Below are 22,223 nucleotides of genomic sequence, written 5' to 3' on the forward strand. Positions count from 1 at the left end.
CTTTCAAAATTGGGATCACTGGTTGTGGAAGACTACTCCTGAATTCAACTCTGCTATCTATTCGCACAAGGGGAGAAATGAGACAATGTCGAACCTACCTTCTTGACCCACCATCCCCTCATCAAAAGAGCCAAGCGCAAAGCCTGATCGCGCAGACGCCGATACTGACGACGAGCGCGACGTACGCGACATCCCCAACATTATGGAGATTGAACTCGTGTCGGCGGTGGACTCCCCTAAGCAGATAGTTGGCAATACCGACCACTACATTTCGAGCCAACCTAGCCAACACGCCCCCAAAATCCATCCCGCCGTCGCCACCGTTGCCATCGCCGCCGCCGTTCGCTCCGCCATTCTCCGCCTCCTCGCGCTCGACATCGCGCAAGCGCTCCGCCTGGCAGAGCCTGGTGCGGCAGACGGGACACGAGTCCTTGGTCATGCCGTCGTCGTCGGCCGTGTTGGCCCAATCAATGAGGCACGCGGCGCACATGGCGTGGCCGTGGCCACAAGCGTTGAAGGTGGGTTTTGCGCCGTTCCCGCCTTCGAGACAGATGGCACATACGTCGGTGGTGCTGCTGCGGGGGAGCTTGCCTAGTGCGACGTCAGCCGTGAACTCCCGCCGCGTGGGGAGGAATCTGACCCTGCTGTTTTGGAGCGTGGTGGATGATGAAGCCATTGGTTTGCTTGCTTGGCGGTGCCTTTCGTGTGCTTACAGAGATTATCGGCGAGTCTTGGCTTCTCAATCTCATGAGGGACCTTGGGGATTTAACGCGGAAAGACACCATGGGACAATGGCTTTGTCGTTGACATTGTTCGAAAGTCTGGTCAGTGTAGCAGGCAGTGGTGGCCGTCGGGTTGTCTGGATGAAAGACAATGGCTGCCACTCTTCAGTACCGTACATTGTTCAACACAAGGACTTTTGATGCAGGAAATGCATGGATGGCACATACTGACCATCAATTTTTCCTCTCCAGTTCTGCAGAAACGATTCACAACTGAAATCAGCCCCTTTTCACCCCTTAATCGGTCCTCTTCCTCACAGCCGGCAGCGCCCACCAGCCAACCAGCATACTCGCAAAAAGGCTCACACAAATAGGATGCAGAACCCAAGTACCTCTGACCTGCGCAATCAAGCCCGTAAAGAACGGAGCAACAGCGCCACCACTGCTGCCAGCCGAGGCGATGAAGCCGACGGCAGGGACTTGGATGTTGCGGGGCAGGAGGCGCGAGAAGATGGTCTGGACGCAGGGGTAGATGGGACCGAGGATGAGACCCAGGAAGGCGACTAGAATCGTGCTGGACACCAGGTTGGGCACTTGCCACACCAGGATTTGCAGGATGATGCCGCCGACGATGAAGACGTAGACTGAAGGGTGCTCGCCGAAGCGGTGCGCCACAGGCGCGAGGGCGAAGCGGCCAAGCGTTATGCCTCCCTAGACTCTGAGTTAGCGATTTGATTGGGGCATATGTTCAAAACGTGAAGATTTGAGCACGTACAAAGAAACCGGCTGTGGCGTAACCGACCGTCCCGGGTTCACCTCCACGATACTTTATCAAGAAGGAAGTGACCCAGCCAGCTACAGCGACTTCAGCGCCCTGGTACGCGAAGATGAATAAGGCGCCAATGATGGTGGTGCGGTTCTGGAGGGCCTGCTTAGGCAACCGCAGCTTGGAGTGTTGTTGCTTGACTTCTTCAGCGTCTAGGGCTACGCCCCGTGTACTGCCCAGGCGTTCGAGCTCGACGAGCAGTGGCGATTGGGCCTCCTTGTCGTAGCTCCAAAACGCCCACGTGTTGAACAACATGCAAATGAGACGGGTGCCAAGCAGGAGAAAGTAGAACCGCGACCAAACAATGCCGTGCGATGCCATGGCCGTAGCAGCGATCGGACCCACCGTGCCGCCGATGCCATAGCTGCCGTGTGCGAAGCCCAAGATGATGGTGGATCCGTAAAGGTTAGCGCAAAAGACATTGTTCAACGCCAAGTTGATGGCGTTGCCGAAGCCCAGTGGGAAGAAGGCCGCAACGACTGCCGGCCATGGCGGCGTACAGACCAGAATGATGTATCCGAGAAGCATAATAGCCTCGCCCAGCGCCAGTGTCGATGCACGCCCGAGCTTGTCAAGCAGTACGTCGGTGAAGAAAGCGGAGGCGATGAAGCCTGCGGCGTTGGTGACGAAAATCAGCGACACTACCGCATACGAGATGTGATAGGACGCTTCCATAAAGGGAATCAGCGCTCCAGGCGCCGAGTCGTTGAGGCCATTGGCAAAATAGACGACGCACGCGCAGAGGACGCGCCACCTGTTCATGGGCGGGTTCCAAAAGGTTGCAGCAAGGGGCGTCGCATTGGTGTGCGTGGGCGTGGGTGGATGGCTCGCCTCGAGATCATTTGGAGTTTTGGGAGTTTGCACGCCTGTGAAGGACTGCGAGCCCAACGGCCCATTCTGAGGCGTTTGGTGGCCGCTACGGGTCGTCGTGGAGTGCGGTCCATCGAGGCGGTCCCCAAAGGCTAGACAGTCTAGCTCATGGTCCGTGGGAGAGCGGATAGAGGACGACTTGCGGCGAGCCCGTCCTGGCTCTGCAATGGCCTTTGCAGGTTTGGTTTCCTCGATTTCGAAGAAGTGACCAAATGACTGCGCCATGTTTGACACCTGGTGTATTTCTGACGACTTGGGTGAAGAGACTGAGAAAAGGGATTCTAGAACCCCATTGAGGATAAAGGTAGCAACTCAGGAGAAGAGTAATAGAGTTCGCCAGGAAGTTTTTTCACTTCCCAAGTGAGAGCGGGTGGATATTTGGCACTTTCGCAAGCAGCGAGGAGTTCAAAGAAATATCTTTGCCAAGAGCGACGCGGGGCCAACTGCCCTACAGGGTGCGGAGACGACGGCGCATATGTCAGCAAGGGATTGTAGTGAATCTATTGGTGTCTGAGAATCGGTGAAGATGAAAGGTTGCGGGCTTTGCAGACAACGCTATCACGATTCAAGCGGTGGGGCGTCTGGACCAGTCACCGAATTCGAATGGCCGAAAGTGGTAATACTCCGCATAGCTCACCGCTGTCAGCTATCAGAGTCAGATCTCCTACTAGACTCCAAGCGAATCCAGCTCAACCAGTAATTTGCTCAAAGAATGGTCGTTAGCTCTAGCGTCTCCCATGTGAGGTCAAATACTGTTCCGGAAGGTTTTCCTGGTTCGGAAATGCGTCCAGTCGCTCTGAGCCGCTAAGCGCCTACGAAGGGAATCCTAGCCGCTATCCATTGTGAGCTGCCCTCGCTCGCTAAATGAATGCCCTGTTCTCGTCAGCAAGCTAGCTGCGTTCCCTGCAACTTCTAATTGCTTGAGTTTCTGTACGCGTGTTAGTTTGGTGAGTAATCTGGAGTTGCAAGTGAGCAAAAGAAAAGACGCCACGTCGTGTGCCGTGGACATCTCCGGTCCAACGGGCTGAGCCTGGGTCCTGGAAAAATCTTCGATTGGGATGCGAATTCTTATACGATCGACGCTATGTTAAGGAAGAGATTCTCTCACAATTACATCACGAAATGCTTTTTACTTTGCCTCCTGCTTGTTGCTTATTTCTTCTCCTTTGGAGCAATCATAAGCTCTGGACGGACGACGCGGTCAAAGTCGGCTTCGCTCAGAGCCTGAAGCTCAAGAGCAGATTCCTTCAGGGTGATGCCCTTCTTGTGGGCGTTCTTGGCCACCTTGGAGGCCATGTCGTAGCCAATCAGTGGGTTGAGGCAAGTGACAAGCATCAGACTACTTTGTGGTTAGCCAACTTGTCCAAAATTTTGATGTCCAGATACTCACCTCTCCTTCATGATGGAGGCAATCCTCTTCTCATCAGCCTCAAGACCGTGGATCAGGTTCTTCTCAAAGCTCCTCATGCCGTCGTACAGGAGCCTGGTGCTGTGAAGGAGGTTCGCAATCATGACAGGCTTGAACACGTTGAGCTCAAAGTTGCCCTGCGAGCCGGCAAAGGTAATGGTGGAGTGGTTGCCAAAGACTTGAGTGCAGATCATGGTCAGAGACTCGCACTGGGTGGGGTTGACCTTTCCGGGCATGATGGACGAGCCAGGCTCGTTCTCGGGCAGCTTAAGTTCGCCGAGACCACAGCGAGGACCAGATCCAAGGAAGCGAATGTCCTGAGCAATCTTGTACAGAGAAGTGGCAACGGTGTTGAGCTGGCCCGAGGCCTCGACGATGGCATCGTGGGCCGCAAGGGCCTCAAACTTGTTAGGAGCAGTGACGAACTGGTGACCAGTGGCCTTGGAGACTTCCTCGGCGATGCCCTCAGCAAAGCCCTTGAAAGTGTTGATGCCAGTGCCAACAGCGGTGCCGCCCTGAGCGAGCATCCGGAGGCGGGGCAGGGCTGACTTTACGCGCTCAATGCCGTAGTCGAGCTGGGTAACATAGCCAGAGAACTCCTGACCAAGAGTCAGGGGGGTGGCATCCTGCAAGTGGGTACGGCCAATCTTGATCAAGCTCTGGAAGGTTTCAGCCTTCTTGTTTATGGCGTCGCGCAGGCTCTGGAGAGCGGGGAGGAGCTGCTCCTCGAGCTCGAGAACGGCAGCAATGTGCATGACAGTGGGGAAGGTGTCGTTGGAAGAGGCGGACATGTTGACGTGGTCGTTCGGGTGGACAGGCTTCTTGGAGCCCATGGTGCCGCCCAGGATCTCGATGGCGCGGTTGGAGATGACCTCGTTGGAGTTCATGTTCGACTGAGTACCGGAGCCAGTCTGCCAAACGACAAGTGGGAAGTGGTCGATGAGCTTGAGGTCGGCGACTTCCTGTGCGGCCTGCTTAATGGCATTGCCAATCTTGGGATCTAACAGCTGTTAGTCCGAGGGTTGAGGAGCAGCATGTTGAAAACGTACCGAGGCCATAGCGCATGTTCACCTCAGCTGCAGCACCCTTGAGAATACCAAAGGCACGCACAATAGGGGGAGGCATGCGGTCCTGGGGCTGGTTGATGTTGAAGTTGCCCAAAGAGCGCTGGGTTTGGGCACCCCAGTACTTGTCGGCGGGGACCTGGACCTCGCCAAAGGCGTCGGTCTCGGTACGGGTGTTGGCAGCCATGTTGGAAGAGGTAGCGAAGGATCGGAAGGCGGTTGCTTGCGAGTATCTGGAGGGAGTCCTGAGGGCGGAGGTCTGAAGGGGGCGCGGGGCAGCGGAGAGGGAGCTGGCGGATGACCTGGAAGCTATGAAGGCGGGGACGGCTGCCGAGCGGACATGTGCTGGGCGGATGACGGCCTCGGCAGTGGGGCGCGCGATTGAGCGAAGCTTGAGCATGGTGGGCGCAGTGGAATTGACACCTAGTCAAGAATTTAGACCGCAGTGAGAGGCTGGGCGATGAGGAAAGAGAATAATCTCTGAAGCTCTGAAATGTCGCGAAGCCACAAAATTTGGCCGGGAAAAGCCGGAGGGAGGCCAGTTCGCGGCTGCCGGAACGGCCCAGTGCCTCAACCGCCGCCAGGCCATGTCCGCTTGGCTCACCACTCCGTCCCTTTACATCATGCCCCGGGCCTCTGCTTGTTTGACAGACGTCGTTGTAGGTCGAAAGGCCCCGTGTTGCAACGAGTCCATTTGATGTAGGTACGCGTGGAGCCTTTTCGACCGCTCTCCGAGACAAGTCCGACGACTGCACTATGATGGATCTCGTTCGACAACCGAGAAGTAGGCATTGATTGAATCATGCCCGGTGCTTGGTAGTTAAGTACCGATGTCACCTCCAGTCAGGGCCCACAAGCGGCAGGGTCTTCCATGTGTCTCGCCAGTCGCCACGCCATGTCATCCTCGGACCAGCCTAGTACTAGATGAGCTTCGTGTGGAATCCATCAAGTGTCGACGAGAATCAGAGAATGTCGACCAGAACTTGAATGACAGTGGAATGTCGAGGGTACTTCAACTGGTTTGGGGCGCGTTGCAGGAAGCTCGCTTTGCGAAACATTAGCCCTCGACAAATTGGGAAGTGATTTTTTTTAAAAAAACAGTCCGACTTGAATAGTATTGGCAAACCCACCACCACATGACTCTCGAACACCGTTCCACTACGCCGTTGGAGCTTGAAACAGAAGATGTACCGCTTAGCCACATGGTGAACGAAAAGGCTCGAAGAATGGCCACAAGCCACATTGAGAGCTGTGTCAGATTGGCAGGCCTTGGACGTATTCGACATGGCCCTTTGCGCAATAATCGGGCAGACTTCCCCACACGACAAGTCCGGAGCGCGCCGGCCGATCATGGCGTCGTCTTCCCCGCGGTTGCGCGTTCGGTTGCTTGCTGCAGGTACAGGACAGGACATGTCCATGAAGGCGCTCTGTGGAATGCAAACAGACGGCAGACATGATGGGGCGCGTCGTACGTACATGTAGAGGAACCAACGGCTGAGGTGTGCTGGCAGGGAGGTCCAAGCTTGCAGTCTCATCCGTTGCTAGGGCCTGGGGGCTTGTGTTGATCTCAAAACAATCCAGACGGCCCTCCTCTCCATCAGCCCGCTCCTGCTGCGACCGCCTTGCCTTGCGTTGCCTTGACGTGCCTTGCCTCGACTCGACTCGCCTCGCCTCGCCTCGTCCCTTTCCCTCTTTCCCCCATCTCTGCACACTTCGTCGCAGTCGAGTCGTTGCGCATCCATCGCCAGCGACGCGCTCGCCACTACGCCTTCGCCTTCGCCTACGCCTACGCCTACGCCTACGCCTACGCCTACGCCGCGTCGCCGTGCCCCGCTCGACGCCCACTCACCCCTCAGCTGCTTCCCACCATGGACCAACCCTTCACCAACATTCCGCTCCCTCCATCCCTCCAGCACCGCATGGCCAACGACATGTACGACCGTCCGCAGACTCCGACTTCTAATCCCTTTTGCTCTCCAAACCTCACGCCACAGGGAAGCCCAAGCAAACACCATGCGCCCCCAGGAGCAACAGATCTACCAAATGTCTTTGACAGCGCTCTCAGGCTGCAGCCGACCGTAGGTGCACCTAGCAGGATCGCCCGCCCCGTCCAAGGCTCGCCAACGTCGCCCACCAAGCACAACTATGGACACCACTCCTCAGAGGGCGGCGGAAGCCCCACGCGCAAAGGAAACAAGGAAAACTCTCCTCCCACCCGTCCCGCTTTGCAGCAGCAGAAAGAAAGCTACCTGACCCATGCTGCTGCTTCGCGTCAAGAACCATACCGCGCAGTGAACCGCGCCGACTCGATTGGAAAGAACGTGCAATGGGGCCTCTCGCCTGAAGACAGGGAGAAGCTTCAGAAACCTGCCGTCCGACGATTGGCCAACGTTACGCAGCTGTGTAAGCTCGCACCATCCCACACATTTTCAACGCTGACAGAATCAGACTTCCTCGACTACTACTACGACTTGCTCTCCTACGTCCACAACCGCCAAAATCGCTTGGCACAATTTCATGCTCAAAATCCAAAGCCCCAGGGCGTCACTGATCCGGAATGGGAGAAGGCCTATCAACTGTACCTCGGCCGGGAACGCGCCAATCTGCGCAAGCGCCGCACAAGGTTGCGCCACGGCGACTTTCAGATACTCACGCAGGTCGGTCAAGGCGGCTATGGACAGGTCTATCTTGCAACGAAGAAGGATACTCGAGAAGTCTGCGCGCTCAAGGTCATGAGCAAGAAGCTCTTGTTCAAGCTTGACGAGGTCAGACACGTGCTCACGGAGCGCGACATTTTGACCAATGCCAAGAGCGAGTGGCTTGTTCGATTGCTTTATGCCTTCCAGGACGAGAAGAGCATTTATCTGGCCATGGTGAGTAGTAGCATTCCCGACTTTGACGGCGCTGGCTAATGACTTTTAGGAATACGTGCCTGGTGGAGACTTCCGCACCCTGCTCAACAACACTGGAGTCCTTCACAACCGACACGCACGCTTTTACATTGCCGAAATGTTTTGCTGCGTTGATGCGCTTCACCAACTCGGCTACATCCACCGCGACCTCAAACCAGAGAATTTCTTGATCGACAGCACCGGCCACGTCAAGCTGACAGACTTTGGTCTCGCAGCCGGCATGCTGGCCCCAGCGAAAATCGAGTCGATGCGCGTCAAGCTCGAGTCTGTCGGCAACGTTGCTGTGCCCTTTGGTCGTCCAATGGAAGAACGCACGGCAGCTGAGCGTCGCGACGGCTACCGCTCCCTGCGCGAACGCGAGGTCAATTACGCCAAGTCAATTGTAGGTAGTCCTGACTACATGGCACCCGAAGTCCTCAAGGGCGAGGAATACGACTTTACCGTGGACTACTGGTCGCTTGGATGCATGCTCTTCGAAGCATTGGCTGGATACCCACCCTTTGCTGGGGCCACGGTAGACGAGACATGGCAGAATCTCAAAAACTGGACCAAGGTGCTCAAGAAGCCGGTCTATGAGGATCCGAACTACTTCTTGAGCAAACGCACTTGGGACCTGATTTCCCGACTCGTGGCGTCCAAGTCGAAGCGATTCAAGGGCATCTCGGAGATTCATAGCCACATGTACTTTGCAGAAGTGGATTGGAGCAAGCTTCGCGAGCAAAAGGCACCGTTTGTGCCCGAGCTGGACAGCGAGACGGATGCCGGGTATTTTGACGACTTTGGCAGCGAGGCCGACATGGCCAAGTACAAGGAGGTGTACGAGAAGCAGCAGGCACTGGAGAGCCTGGCCGAAAGGGACGAGAAGATGGGAAAGAGCTTGTTTGTTGGATTCACCTTCAGGTTCGTTGGCTCGAGTACATCGTGGATGGAAGGGTTGATTCTGACTTGAACCAGGCACCGCAAGGCCACGGACGAGAATGGCAAGCCTGCCAGTCCGAGGAAGCCGTTGGAGACGCTTCAGACTGTCAACGAAGACTTTGGCACCATTTTCTAAGCCCCGAACAAGATTCGCCTGGCCACATAGGAGCCAAAACTGGAAATGGCTGGACCACACACTCACTCCTCAGATTCCCTTGCAAGATTCCTTTTACAACAGCTCCTCACGGCCTCAGTTCTTGCTTGTCGTTTGTCATTTGTGTTTTTTTTTTTTTTGTTTTTTTTTTTTTTTTTTTTTTTTTGGCCTTTGCGGCTGGGGCGGGGTTGGGCAGATGGGAACAGTCATGATTAATGAAAACGAGGGAATAGGACAAGGTGGTGGTGGTGGTGTGGAGTTCCATCTTGGGTTGCGTGGTTAGCGAGACTATGTGATCAGGTATCAATTATGAGATTGTGGTGGAGGTGTTTCGCGAAGTATGCTGGATAGGAGTTTGGAGGGCACAATCGATGACGGTAATAGCATCATGTATCCTTTGTTGAACTGTTCCTGTTGTGTCGGCGTAGGCGCGGGCGCGGGCTTGGTTGAGTGTTCAGCTCTTCAGCCCTACGCCAGACTCAGCCCAGATCCCTGCACGTGCAAGAAGACGGGAGCCATTTGGCTTTGGTGCGCTTTTTCTGGGGCCTTTGGTGGTCGCCGCCGCAGCCTAAAGAAATTCCGTCGCCCTCCCGCCCACCTTTCCACCCTTCTTCCTCTTCACGCTTCTTTTTTGTTTGGGACTCTCCACTCCACCTCGCGGGCTTTCTGCTTCTCTGCTTCGGCGCTGCTCCTGCGCCTCGAGTGCCTTTCGTCGCACCCTCGCCCGCTTTTGCGCCCGCGCCCGACTTCAGCCTTTGCTGCCGAGCAGAACGACAACAGGAGCCGAAGCCTGTCTTTTCGCCCTACAAGAATAAATCAAAAGTTTTACAACGATACCCGGGAATGCCCCACCAAGAGTCTCCTCCCATGGCCTCTGCCAACATCGTCCCCAAGGTCGCCGACCCGTCCTCCGCTGTTCCGCCCACCGCCGATGAAGTTTCTGCAGTCCTCAACACAATTTTCACCAGCAAGACCTCGCAGGCCTCGCTCGACGCCGCCTACGCGCTCTGCAACCTCCTGCAGAACTCGGTCGGCTTCCGCGGACTCAAGGGCTATGGAATACTCGACGAAGTCAAGAAGGCGGCCGTCCACAAGAAGGATGCTGCGAGAAAGGAGGGTGCCATGTTCGCCATCGGCGCCATAGTCGAGAGGCTGCCCCCGCAAGAGCCCGTCAACGAAGTTGTCCTTCTCCTGCAAGAGGAAAACATAATCCCGCTGTGCCTGGATGCGCTCGCAGACAAGAACGCCACAATCAGGGATGGTGCGCAGTATGCCCTGGATACCATGTTCACCAACCTCAAGGCAGAGAGCTACGTTTTCGGCTTGCTCCCCGTGCTCTCCAACTACCTCGCGAAGCGGTCTGGAAAGTGGCAGGGTGCCGTCGGCGCCTATGCGCTGCTGACCAAGATGGCTGACAAGGCCAAGATGGGCATGGAGAGCCTCGAAGTCGAGAGGGAAAAGGACATTCTGCGCGAAGCCATGGGCAAAAAGTTGGCCGGTCTCATCCCAATTGTGGAGGAGGGCATGCACGACCTCAAGTCCGAGGTTTCGAAACAAGCCAACAAGGCCATGGCATCTCTCACGACTCTGCTCCAGAACGACGATGTTGGCCCCAAGATACCCCTTTTGCTCAAGTACATGGAAAACCCCGCGACGGAGAATCTTCACAAGGCCATTCACGCCTTGTCTATGACCACCTTTGTCGCCATTGTTACTTCGCCCGTGCTTGCGCTCCTCACTCCTCCGCTGGAGCGCGCCCTCAACAACCCCACTACCAGCCAGGAAGTTTTGCGTCAGACGTGCGTCGTCGTCGAGAACTTGACCAAGCTTGTCCACGACCCAGTCGAGGCCAGGACTTTCTTGCCCAAGCTGAGGCCTGGTGTTGAGGGCGTCAAGAACCGCGCCTCTCTTCCTGAAGTCCGCGAAATCGCGTCGCGTGCCTTGGCCACGATTAGCCACGCAATGGGAGAGGACAGCGACAACGCCGCAAATGGAACTGTGGGACATATCGAGGCTGAGGATGTTGGTGCTGTTCTGGACAAGGCTATTGGCGCAAACGGTGGTCTTCTCAACTATCCCGGGGACCGCGACGCTTGGAAGTTTGCCCGCGCCTACGTTACCGCCATGGTTTCCGAGGACGTCAACCAGCGTGCGCTAGAGCGCATCGTCGGCAACATTGAGCCCTACATCCGGCAGCTCGTCAAGGAGGGCGCTGCCTCGCCCATTGCCGAAGCCGTCCACCAGCACTTTGTCGAAGAAGATGAGCGCAAGTTCGGCAAGCCTATTAAGGAGGACGACGGCGAGACTGAGATTGTCAACGCCACGTTCTCTCTTGGATACGGTGGTATGCTGCTTCTTTCCCACACCAACCTCCGCCTTTTGAAGGGACATCGCTACGGTCTTTGTGGTCGCAACGGCGCCGGAAAGTCTACCTTGATGAGGAGTATCGCCGAAGGCAAGCTCGAAGGTTTCCCGCCCCAAGACGAAGTCAGGACTTGCTTCGTCGAGCATAATCAGGGCGAGGATGCCGACTTGAGCATCCTGGAGTATGTTTCCAGCGACCCCAGGTTCAAGGACGAGAGCAAGGAGCGCATCTCCCAAGTTCTCGAAGAAGTCGGTTTCACTGCTGGTCCCGAAGGTCGCCAATCTGAAAAGGTCGGCTCTCTTTCTGGTGGTTGGAAGATGAAGCTCGCCCTTGCTCGTGCCATGTTGATGCGCGCCGACGTCTTCTTGCTTGACGAACCGACTAACCACTTGGACGTTGCAAACATTGCCTGGCTCGAGGAGTACCTCAAGAGCCACACCGAGATTACCAGCTTGATCGTGTCCCACGACTCGGGTTTCTTGGACGCCGTCTGTACCGACATTTACCACTACGAGAACAAGAAGCTCGTCTGCTACAAGGGCAACTTGGCCGAGTTCGTTAAGCAGAAGCCCGAAGCCAAGAGCTACTACACGCTGTCAAACACGCAGGTCCAGTTCAAGTTCCCGCCTCCCGGTATTTTGACTGGTGTCAAGTCCAACACGCGTGCCATTCTTCGCATGAGCAACTGCACGTACACATACCCAGGTTCGTCCAAGCCGTCTCTTCATGATGTCACCTGCACCCTCACGCTCTCCTCCCGTGTGGCCATCATTGGTGCCAACGGTGCTGGTAAATCCACGCTCATCAAGATTCTTACGGGTGAGGTCATTCCTCAGCAAGGCCGGGTCGAGAAGCACCCCAATTTGCGAATTGGATACATCAAGCAGCACGCTCTGGAGCACGTTGAGATGCACATGGAGAAGACACCCAACCAGTATCTGCAGTGGCGTTACGCCAACGGTGATGACCGCGAAGTGCTTATGAAGCAGACTCGCATCATGACCGAAGAGGACAAGGCACAGATGGCCAAGCCAATCGACATTGGAGACGGCAAGGGCGTCAGGAACATTGAAGCTCTCATTGGTCGTCAAAAGTGGAAGAAGAGTTTCCAGTACGAGGTCAAGTGGGTCGGCTGGCTGCCCAAGTACAACACGATGATTTCTCGCGAGACGCTACTCGAGCTCGGCTTCCAGAAGCTGGTCCAGGAGTTCGATGACCACGAGTCCTCGCGCGAGGGTCTTGGTTACAGACAGCTGGAACCCAAGGTCATCTCCCAGCACTTTGATGATCTTGGTCTTGACCCTGAAATTGCGAACCACAATGAGATTGGCGGTCTCTCTGGTGGTCAGAAGGTCAAGGTCGTCATCGCTGGTGCGGTAAGTTTATTCGGCCCAAAAGGATACCATGATGATCAGACTAACACCTTCTCAGATGTGGAACAACCCGCACATTCTTGTTCTTGACGAACCGACTAACTTCTTGGACCGCGACTCGATGGGCGGTCTTGCAGCCGCTATCCGCGACTTCAAGGGCGGCGTCGTCATGATTTCTCACAACGAAGAGTTCGTCGGCGCGCTATGCCCGGAGCAATGGCACGTTGCCGACGGGCGCGTCGTATCCAAGCTCAACACGGCCATCGACGCGACACGCTTCGAGGGCACGCCCGAAGGCAGCCTGGCGCCCAGCGCAGCAGCCAGCACAGCCGCCAGCAGCGCCGCCGCATCCGCCGTCAACTCCGAGGCCGAGAACGCCGGCGGCGAGCTCAAGTTCAAGGCCAAGAAGAAGAAGAAGCTCACCCGCGCCCAGCAGAAGGAGCGCGAGGTCCGCCGCAGGCTGCGCCATATTGAGTGGCTCAACAGCCCCAAGGGCACGCCGCACCCGCCCGACACGGACGACGAGGCTTAAACATCTCCTGCTACTACTGCTGCTGCGCGCTTGTCGTCGTCGTCGTCATCATCCTTCATCGCGTCTCTCGTGCTTGGTTGATCGTAGATGGGGGGGCATGCGGAGCGGGTACGTTTGGCTGGAATGACGAAAAGTACTTTTTGGGTTTTAACGCACGCGTTCTATATATAGTGTCATGTTCTTTTTCCTCATTCTTTTTCCCTTTCCGCTAATTAGATCTTCCTCTCCTTCGCCGGCGCTAGATACTAGACGGATGGGAGCGGGCGGGGGAGCATTCATTTTTCTGCAAATCATGTAAGGTGGTGGTATTCGTAGTGGTAGACCTCGGACGACCCTCTCTCTTTCTTCCTTCTCGCTCTGGCTTTTGGGTACGGTACTCTTTGGTTTTGGCGGCTCGTCGTTTATCACGATGTGAGCTCGCGCGCGTGTCTGGGACCGATAGATAGATTGATAGATTGAAAGATTGTCGCCAGATGCATGCATGTACGTGCCTAGATGGGAGATGAAGAAATAGCGGCCATGGTTGGTTGGTTCATTGGTTTTGTTTTGTGTGTACGGCAGAAGATTCAAGACTTGATCGATTGCTTGTCTGTGGGAAGCTTTCCATCTATCGTCTACGCATCATCCTACTAATTACCTTGCCATTTTGTAAACATCCATATGTCTCTGCATGTGTGGATCAAGTTTTCGTTTTCACACCTTCGCCTCTCACCCCACCAAACAACAGCACCAGCACCAGCAGCCACCATCCACAGCAAGCAAGCAAGCAAGCAAGCAAGCAAGCAAAGCGTCCATGTAACTCTCTGACTCGCTGCCGCATCATCTCATCCAATGCCGCAAGCCCGAGTCACACGTTGCCCGCCGTGGTGGCACTTACAACAAATGAATGCAGCCAGCATATCTACCGACCTACCTACCTACCCATCTACCTACACAATCTCCACAGCACAACCCGCGCGCCAAAGCCTAAGAAATCACGACGCAGCGCAGCAGAGGGAGGGAGGTATCTACATAAGCCGTATGTGGAGAAAAGAAGGAACCATGGATAGGTAGGAAGTCGTCAGAAGCAGCAGCAATGACGTCATTCGTCATCGGGCCCGGGCCACGCTACCAACATAACCTGCCGACCGTAGGAGAGCGCTCCGTTCGGTCGGCGGTTTCTGTGGTTTTGTTTGGCTGGCTGCAGGTGGCTGGCTGTTGGCGATGCGGGGAAGACAAGCGAGCAGGAAGGCCGTCTGTCTGGCCTGGTTGATCTTGGCTGGATGCGTGTGTAGGTTGTAGGCAATGCTTTCTTGCAATTTTTATTCCTTTGCGTTGTGTTTGCATCAGTGTGTGCAAGGCGCAAAGTGGCTTTGTTGGCAACACATTGATACTCCCAGTGGTGTATCTGCTGCCGAGTAATGGAAGTACCTAGGTAAGTGTACAAATGGGGGTATGGCGTGCTCGTCTGTCGTCGGAGCACGCAATCAAGGGCCGGAATGAAGAGCGTCGGGTCGGTGTACCCCTCGTACGGATAGACATGTACCTGCCTACTTTTTGCGTAGATTACCAAGGCGGGCGGTGGGGCAGACATAACTTGGTGGTACATATTAAACTCGATCGCATGCGGCTCTTTGGCGAAAAGATTGAGCCGCACCTTGTTTTGCAACCTTGAGCCTTATTTTTTTTTTTTTGGCCGTGCGTGTAAGCGTGCATGCGTCTGTCGTTGTCGCTCTTGCCGCCCAGCATAATCGTCGGTCCTTTTTGGTTTTGTTTTTTCGCTGCGCTGGGAATTTCCATGGTGCTCCCGTACCAAGCTGTGCTGGCAGCTGCTGCGCAGTCGTGGGTGCGCTCAGTGGCCGCCGCCTCGACTTCGACCAAAACCACCACCAATTTCACTGCTGCCGGCGACGTTCACTATTACGGCTTAGGCGACTTCCGCGTCAGCATCAATAAGAGCGCACCGTCTTTTGAGGTGCTCACGAGCGGAGGAGCCGAGGTGTGGAAAAGTGAGTAATGACATGCTGTTGAAGATGGGAAAGCTCAGGTGTTGTGTTGCGGCGTTTTCTCTGCTTTTGAGAAAGGTGTTTGCGTGCGAAGAAGCAGATGGCTGATGATTGATCTGCCAGCACCGTCGGACCGCCCCTTCATCACCGTGTCCACCGGCCAAGCCAACCTCACCGACTCGTCTGGAAACTTTGAAATCGACGCAACACTGCTTTCGGCATCTTGCGCGTCGCCAGTCTTGACCAGCACCACCCAGGCCGCATGGGACCAGATCAGTCTTTCCGGTCATTTCCAGGACACGGCGGCGCATTGCCAATCCTATCTCTGGAGGCTCTCTCTGTCGCCGTCGGATTCCTCGCCCTCGTCCGTCATTGCATTCAACGCTTCCGTTTCTGACTCTGGTAATTCCACGGCGCAGCAGCCGCTCAATGTCAATACTCACATCGCCCTCGCCTCGCCGTCGGATGAAGCCTTTTACGGCCTCGGTTCGCAGCCATCGCTCGGCAATCTGCGCGGGCGCCTCATCCCCGTCTGGAGCCGTGAAGGCGGCGTCGGGCGCGGCACTGACGTTGTCTCCAACTATTTGAACGGCAACCCTTCCATCTCGGGCACCTTTGCAGGAGGCTCCGCGCTGACGGCCTACACAGCCGTCGGCACGTGGGTCAGCAGCCTCGGACGCCTGTGGGTGCTGAGCGGCAGCGCTTTCGCGATTGTGGACCTGGCGAGCCAAAAGCCGGCGAGGACGTTGAACGACACGGCCGCCGCGGCGTTGGCGGGTGAGAACCAAGCCGGTGACTTTTCCGCTACTGCTGGGGCATCGATTGAAATCGTGTACGAAGGTTCGACGGTCGAGGGTTTCGTTGGCAAGGTCGACAAGGGAAATCCGCTGCTTGAGGCTGTGGGCGCTCTGACTGGCATTACCGGCCGCCAGCCCCGCTTGCCAGACTGGGTGCACGATGGCGCGATTTTGGGTATCCAAGGCGGACAGGAGAAGGTAGAGGGCATCGTCAAAGCAGCTAAGAATGCGAGCTTGCCACTCGTTGCTGTGTGGCTGCAGGACTGGTCTGGGACCCGCCTCCAAGCGGGAGCCTTCAACATCTCCCTCAGCAGACTTTGGTGGAACTGGGAAGCCGATCAAGAACTGTATCCCACGTGGAGTGACTGGGTGCCGCACCTCTGGGACACGTATGGGGTCAGGACCATGAGCTACGTCAACACGTTCTTGGCAAATGTCAGCAGCAAGACCTCGGGGTATACTAGGTCCTTCTACGATGAGGCCAAGGCGCAGGGACGTTTCGTTCTCAACGCTACAACCGGTGATGACACTCCGTGGACCGTCACTAGTGGTCCGGGTATCGATGCTGGTCTTTTGGATCTTTCAAACGAGACCACCGTCCAGTGGTTCAAGGACTTGTTCAAAGAACAGTACTACAGCGTGCCCATTTCGGGTGCCATGCAAGACTTTGGCGAGTATTTGGCCGTCGATGACTCCGTGTCCATTTCATCTGGCAAAGTTGACCCCAGGGTCTTCCACAACGCCTATCCCGGAGTATGGGCTCGTCTTTTGCGAGAAGCCACCGAGGAAGCCGGCCGAGCAAACGACACTGTCGGTTTCCACAGGAGCGCATCCACTTGGAGCGCTCCCTACACCAATCTGTTTTGGGTTGGAGATCAAAACATCGACGAAACGCTTGCGGATGGGATGAGGTCGTCGGTCAGCGCTACTCTTCACGTTGGCCTCAGCGGTTGGGGCCACGCGCACAGCGACGTTGGCGGATACACCAACACCCTGTCGCCCGTGTACAACATCACAAGGACAGCAGCGCTTCTTGGACGCTGGGGCGAGCTCGGTGCCTTTAGCGGTTCCGCGTTCCGCACCCACGAGGGCAACATTCCGTCGGTCAATGCGCAGACCTACACCAACTCTTCGACATTAGCATATCATGCGTACAATGCTCGCCTGTACCGCAGTCTGAAGGACTACCGCAAGACTCTGATGGAAGAGTACCAGGACAAGGGTTGGCCGCTGCAGAGGCATCCCATTGTTTATAGTACCAGCGGCACGGTCGCCTCGAGCGTTGTGGATGAGGTGTTTTGGTTTGGCGAGGCGCTGTTGATTGCACCAGTCTACAACGTGACATCTCAAAAACTGGCCGTGCAGTTGCCAGAGGTCGAGCTCAACAGCGAGGGCGCGCCCGTTGAGAGCGACATAAGATTCAAGCACCTTTGGACAGGGGCACTCTACAAGCCGGGGCAGGTGGTCGTGCTAGATGCGCCATGGGGTAAGCCGGGCGTTTTTGTCCGCTGGCCGCTTGCAGATGGCGAACAGAGTCTACTGAAAGGACTCTTCGATTTTGCCACAAAGGAGAACAGCACGAAACTTGTGGCGTGAGGGTGCGAGGTTTCGTGCCTGGTTCATGTTGCGCGTCTGATCTCCTAGCCGCATCTTAGTCCACGAATATAGAGCAAACAGACAAAATGATGAAAGAAATGGACCTATCATGGCTGCGCAACTGTGTCAGCCATGACAATTGAGGAGCTGATCGCATTTGGGCGCTGCCCTCCAGGTTGTTGCATCGGACGTCTCCTGCACCAAAGAGTCAGCCAGTTGGTAATGAGGGACTGATGGATCCATCGCAGAACTGGCCTGTTCTGTTCAAGTTCGGATACTGGAAACTTGCCGCTTTCGACGGGAGAGGCGGACCTTGAATGTCGAACATGATCGACTTTGGAAGGCGTTGTCCGAAACACTGAAAATGTCCTTTCCCGCTCATGCCTGAGGAAGGAAGCTGAAGTAGATGATAAAAAAGACAAAAATAATTGACACGGATACACGAGCTACTCACCCAGTGTTTGGTACTCTGAGCGCTGTGGAAACTCACAAGACACGCTTGGTCAGCTGCTGCTTTGGCATTCATCCTGAGCGTCGAGGTGTTGACCAGCTAGGAGTCAGTGCTTTCAATCTCTAGGCGCAAAGTCAAGACCGAAAAAGAAGGTCTGCCAGAAGCTGGACCGCAGTCCTTGGTTGGTCCAGCTGGATCTTCCCATTCTGAGCTGTGGTAGCAGCTGGGATGGTCGAGAGAGGAGAGACTTGCGGACACGGATCACAACGGCAAGATCCTGGTAGGGAGGTGCAATCCACTCTTGGCTGGTCGTAACGTCTATCTTGCATGCCGTCCCGTATTCCCAGAGGACCACAGCTTGACAGCCAGATCGTAAGATGACGTCTGTTGCCGATAGTTGCAACTGGACAGCTTAACCACAAGTCGCGAGACGCCCCCGCTGGCTTTGTTTGAAATGCTTGTACCGCGATAATTGAGCAGCAACAAAGTCTCGCATTCGCCATGTGGAATCCGAAACCCAGCATAATGGATGGGATTACCAATCATGCTCATTGAGTCTGAATTGCATGGGCAGCAGAGGCCGCCAGTGTTATGAGCGTGTGTTTGGTCCCTGGAAGTCTTCCTTTGGCTTGTTGTCGGAACGTTGGTTGGAATACGAAGCTCGATACCCCGGCCGTGGTGCAGTGAATCTTTGGGGCTGAGCCAAGGAAGAAGTGTTCGGCCTTCGAGAAAAAAAAAAAAAAAAAAAAAAGATGGCCGAAGCGGCTCAGCTCTTGCGTCCGGGAACTCCAAGGTCGAGTACTGAAGTATTTCCGCCGACACCAAGGCCATCCAGGTTTTGTTTGTTATGAGAGTGGCAGGGTTTCGTTTGTCGGCCTTTGCGTTGCTCCATGTCGCGGGATGGGAAGAGAAAAGTAATCAGCGGGACTCGCGATGCGCTACAGCGACAGCGATGGGACGTTGACGGATGTGGGCAGGTCTAATATTGGCGGAAACTGCATGTCGTGTCTGCAGTCGACTGTGGTTGTCATTGGCGCGTGTGCACTGAATGGCGGCTAGTGATGTCCCAGGTCGGCCTTGCAAGAGAGCGTTGAAAAAGAATGGTACCTGACGTGAGCAGGGTTGACGGCCGCCGCGACAATGGATCAGATTGCGGAGGCACAAAGTCAAAGTCAAGGGACGACAGGAGCAATGTAAAGCGCGATTGGGATCGGGGGTCGCAGGAAATCGAGGGTTGGGGGTTGGGGGTTGGGGGTCGGGGGTCGGGTCCGTGGCAGTGTCCGGTCGTGCGCAGCGGGCTGGCTGGCTGGCTGGTTGATGACGTAAGGTCTGGACACCTCTACCACCTCATGTACCTACGGATCTGCCGGCTGCTCTCGTCCCGCGCAACACACAACCAACCAACCTCCACTCCTGCATGCATGTGCCCACCCACCATCCATCGGCTGATGCTTCCATGTGTTTGCGCGAACGGCCCGCCTTTGATCCCCACTCAGTGCGGGGTGCCACAGCGCTCCTCGGGACCGCCCTTGGCTCCGGCAGCTGTCATTGATGGCCCTGCTGCAGGCCAGGCGCAGCAACTCTGCTCATCCAGGGACCATCCTAGAGCCCGCTCGATGCTAAGGCTCCTCGATGTGGCTGCTCTGCGACAATCACCCTGCCGAGTAGTGCTGTGGTCATTGAAACACAGCAACTGAACCAACCCTCCAGACCGCGACGACTTCACTGGGATCGAGAGCCGCGGGCTTGGTCGACATCATCCAGGCCGCCATGTGTGCCCTTGCTTTCCTTCCGATTACAGTGCAACCTTTCTTCTGAGACTGGAAGTCCGGCGCTCAATCTGACTGGTCTTTCAGCCGCATGTAGAGAACGCGCCGTGTCCGAGGGCCCGAAGTTGTGTGGCGAGCTGCAGAAGTCGACTTTTGGGAGTGGCCAGCCAGCGCTCTTGTGACACGCCCACGACGACGGCAGCGCCGCCGCCCGCGCCTCCCGGCCAGCCCTTTGCTGCGGTGCATTGCTTATGACATCCCCGAGCAAGAAACGCCCCGGTTGCTGGGATCTATGTACTAGCCTGCTGGCTTTGTTCAACTATGGGCAAATTCCACCCGCCGCCATCTCCAACCGCTCCACGCTCCCCATGTGCACGTTCCCCTCATATATCCCCTCCTGCCCGTACCAGGATGACTCTTGACCGATAATATCCCCAGGTCTTATCATGTTCCATAGCCGCATCCGCCACTTCACTCCCTCCAAGTCCCATCGACTTGCTCACCTACACTCATCGGGTGAGCCCGCGATGACACCCGTGTCGCGGTGGTCCTCATCATCTTCATCCGACATGGAATTCTTCAACCAGCGCTATGCCCATGTGATGCCACTCTCTGACGACAGCTCGGATCTGCTCGAACCTCCTTCCAGCTCAGGTCGGGATTCAAACGACACCCACAGTACCGCGCCGACTAGCCATCCGAGTTGTCCATCGCATGAGTGCGACGTCCACCATCATGTCCGGTTCGATGAACACCCGCAAGAGTTTGAGTACGAAGACTACATCAATAAATTTCGCGAAGTTGTAAATGTGTCTGTCGACTGTCCCGGCCGAAGTTTTCTCGAAGCCGTTAGCCAGATTCCGGTATACGACAAAGATAACAAACCAAGATCATTTGGAAGCCTCTGGAGCGGACCTACAGCAATAGGGGAAAGACAGTTGATTATTTTTATACGACATTTCTACTGTGGTGTAGGTTTGCCCTCCTTAAACACGCTCTTGCGTCCTCTAACCCAAACAAGGCATGTCAAGCCTACTTGAAAGCCTTGACCAAGACCATTACTCCTCAGTCATACTTCACTATGCCGATACCAACATCAATCACCGTCATTGGCTGCGGAGGGACGAACATGATTACCCCCTACAAAGAGTACACTGGATGTCCCTTTCCCGTATATGCCGATCCAACACGGGCGCTTTATAATGCGCTGGGCATGTCCTGGACCACGGACTTTGGGAACAAAAGACCAGATTACATGAAAGACATCTCGATTCCCAAGTGGATTTATGGTCAGATGGTCCAGGCCAACGAGCAGGTGCAAAAACAAGGCTTTAAATCGGCCATGAAAAGCGGCCACTGGCTCCAGATTGGGGGAGAGTTCTTGTTTGAAAACGAGGAGGTGATCTGGTGTAATCGAATGAAACACTTCCGGTAACTCTCGAGCACAGATGGTATTCTATGAACTACGCTGACGCGATGAAGGGATCATGTCGAAGTGCATCGCCTGAAAGAGTTACTGGAGATCGACTAGAGCGATACAGATTGTTGATCAGCTTGCGCCTGATGAGGCAACACCCAGGCGCTCAACATTTACTTCTCGCATCCCTGAGGGCTCGCAGTTTTACATCTAGACCTCAGGGTCGCTTCAACAGCATCTCCACCGACAAGCAACGAAACGGCATGGGTGCTTGCCATTACTCCGAATCGATGCTCTGGCGCATCAAGTACCCATGACCAAGTACCCACTCTAATCTACCCCGGAAGTCGTGTCACTACCCTATGTTTTCTGAGAGGGGGACAGACGAGAGGGTGACTTTCCAAAAGCGTCACGGATTAGGAAAGCCGCAGCTTCTCCTACTAGTGATGAAGGTGGAAGCAGCTCGAGACACCGGCCGTCGTCGAGCAGCGCTACGAGGCACAGCCTCTCGACATGATACCATGCATCCGTAACTCGAGATGACTGCTGGAGTCACTGCACAAGCTCACTGCGTCAGCCGGTGTCCAACTACTTGGAGTGAAACAGTTGCAGTTGCCGTCAGTTTTTGGCTACGAGTTGTATACCACGATGCAATTTTTCCCAGATGTTCAGCATATTTGTAGACTATAGTTCAATACCCTCGTTGTTTTGCAATCCACCTTTCAGTCTCTCGCTGGCAACCTCATTGCCCTCCATATCAAATCCACATCTTACCAACTGCATACACTTGGAAAACAGAGGTACTCATTTCGACGGCTTACTCCTGAACAGCATTCGCTCATGCTGCCGTGCTAGAGCCGCGACATCACCTTGGCTAGGCCTGGTCCACAGCCAGATTCTTCCCGAGAAGTGATTAAGCATACATGATACAAGCCTACAGGTCGCTCCTGATGTCACGTTGGGCGCGAGGAACCCTCCCGTGAATCATTCAGTCGCCATGGAGTACTCTATCCCTGTTGGACAAACCACGAAACTTCAAGCCCAATGCTTCAGAAAGCGAAACG

The 22,223-nt window shown here is 55.5% G+C and overlaps 7 protein-coding genes across 7 annotated transcripts; 4 read left to right on the top strand and 3 right to left on the bottom strand.

Moving 5' to 3' along the window:
• Nucleotides 1–2: 2 nt before the first annotated feature.
• On the bottom strand, nucleotides 3–1,009 carry IWZ02DRAFT_13148 (uncharacterized protein). Its single transcript, XM_066761621.1, has 4 exons — nucleotides 951–1,009; nucleotides 641–877; nucleotides 99–591; nucleotides 3–32 (listed from the first exon to the last, which is right to left on the bottom strand). The coding sequence occupies exons 1-3, from the start codon at nucleotides 955–957 to the stop codon at nucleotides 122–124; spliced, it is 714 nt and encodes a 237-aa protein (XP_066627025.1). The 5' UTR covers nucleotides 958–1,009; the 3' UTR covers nucleotides 3–32; nucleotides 99–121.
• Nucleotides 1,010–1,019: 10 nt separating this feature from the next.
• On the bottom strand, nucleotides 1,020–2,643 carry IWZ02DRAFT_368493 (major facilitator superfamily domain-containing protein; the record flags this gene model as incomplete). The annotated part of the gene is made up of 2 exons (XM_066764382.1): nucleotides 1,020–1,433; nucleotides 1,498–2,643. 2 exons carry the CDS (start codon nucleotides 2,641–2,643, stop codon nucleotides 1,020–1,022), a joined length of 1,560 nt encoding a protein of 519 aa, XP_066627026.1.
• A 927-nt stretch (nucleotides 2,644–3,570) lies between these two features.
• Nucleotides 3,571–5,290, bottom strand: IWZ02DRAFT_429111 (fumarate hydratase class II; the record flags this gene model as incomplete). The annotated part of the gene is made up of 3 exons (XM_066765963.1): nucleotides 3,571–3,757; nucleotides 3,809–4,826; nucleotides 4,876–5,290. 3 exons carry the CDS (start codon nucleotides 5,288–5,290, stop codon nucleotides 3,571–3,573), a joined length of 1,620 nt encoding a protein of 539 aa, XP_066627027.1.
• Nucleotides 5,291–6,667: 1,377 nt separating this feature from the next.
• IWZ02DRAFT_411916 (serine/threonine-protein kinase cot-1) lies at nucleotides 6,668–8,992 on the top strand. The gene is made up of 4 exons (XM_066765727.1): nucleotides 6,668–7,293; nucleotides 7,339–7,763; nucleotides 7,813–8,702; nucleotides 8,757–8,992. The coding sequence occupies exons 1-4, from the start codon at nucleotides 6,759–6,761 to the stop codon at nucleotides 8,854–8,856; spliced, it is 1,950 nt and encodes a 649-aa protein (XP_066627028.1). The 5' UTR covers nucleotides 6,668–6,758; the 3' UTR covers nucleotides 8,857–8,992.
• Nucleotides 8,993–9,741: 749 nt separating this feature from the next.
• On the top strand, nucleotides 9,742–13,144 carry IWZ02DRAFT_368428 (elongation factor 3; the record flags this gene model as incomplete). The annotated part of the gene is made up of 2 exons (XM_066764375.1): nucleotides 9,742–12,615; nucleotides 12,671–13,144. The coding sequence occupies 2 exons, from the start codon at nucleotides 9,742–9,744 to the stop codon at nucleotides 13,142–13,144; spliced, it is 3,348 nt and encodes a 1,115-aa protein (XP_066627029.1).
• A 1,777-nt stretch (nucleotides 13,145–14,921) lies between these two features.
• IWZ02DRAFT_486558 (glycosyl hydrolases family 31-domain-containing protein) lies at nucleotides 14,922–17,522 on the top strand (the record flags this gene model as incomplete). Its single annotated transcript, XM_066769274.1, has 2 exons — nucleotides 14,922–15,132; nucleotides 15,253–17,522. 2 exons carry the CDS (start codon nucleotides 14,922–14,924, stop codon nucleotides 17,520–17,522), a joined length of 2,481 nt encoding a protein of 826 aa, XP_066627030.1.
• Nucleotides 17,523–20,344: 2,822 nt separating this feature from the next.
• On the top strand, nucleotides 20,345–21,273 carry IWZ02DRAFT_370017 (AhpC/TSA antioxidant enzyme-domain-containing protein; the record flags this gene model as incomplete). Its single annotated transcript, XM_066764477.1, has 3 exons — nucleotides 20,345–20,713; nucleotides 20,764–21,173; nucleotides 21,225–21,273. 3 exons carry the CDS (start codon nucleotides 20,345–20,347, stop codon nucleotides 21,271–21,273), a joined length of 828 nt encoding a protein of 275 aa, XP_066627031.1.
• Between the last annotated feature and the right edge of the window lie 950 nt (nucleotides 21,274–22,223).

Source organism: Phyllosticta citriasiana (assembly GCF_038021145.1).
Source record: "Phyllosticta citriasiana strain CBS 120426 chromosome Unknown IWZ02scaffold_1, whole genome shotgun sequence".
Lineage (NCBI taxonomy): Eukaryota > Fungi > Ascomycota > Dothideomycetes > Botryosphaeriales > Phyllostictaceae > Phyllosticta > Phyllosticta citriasiana.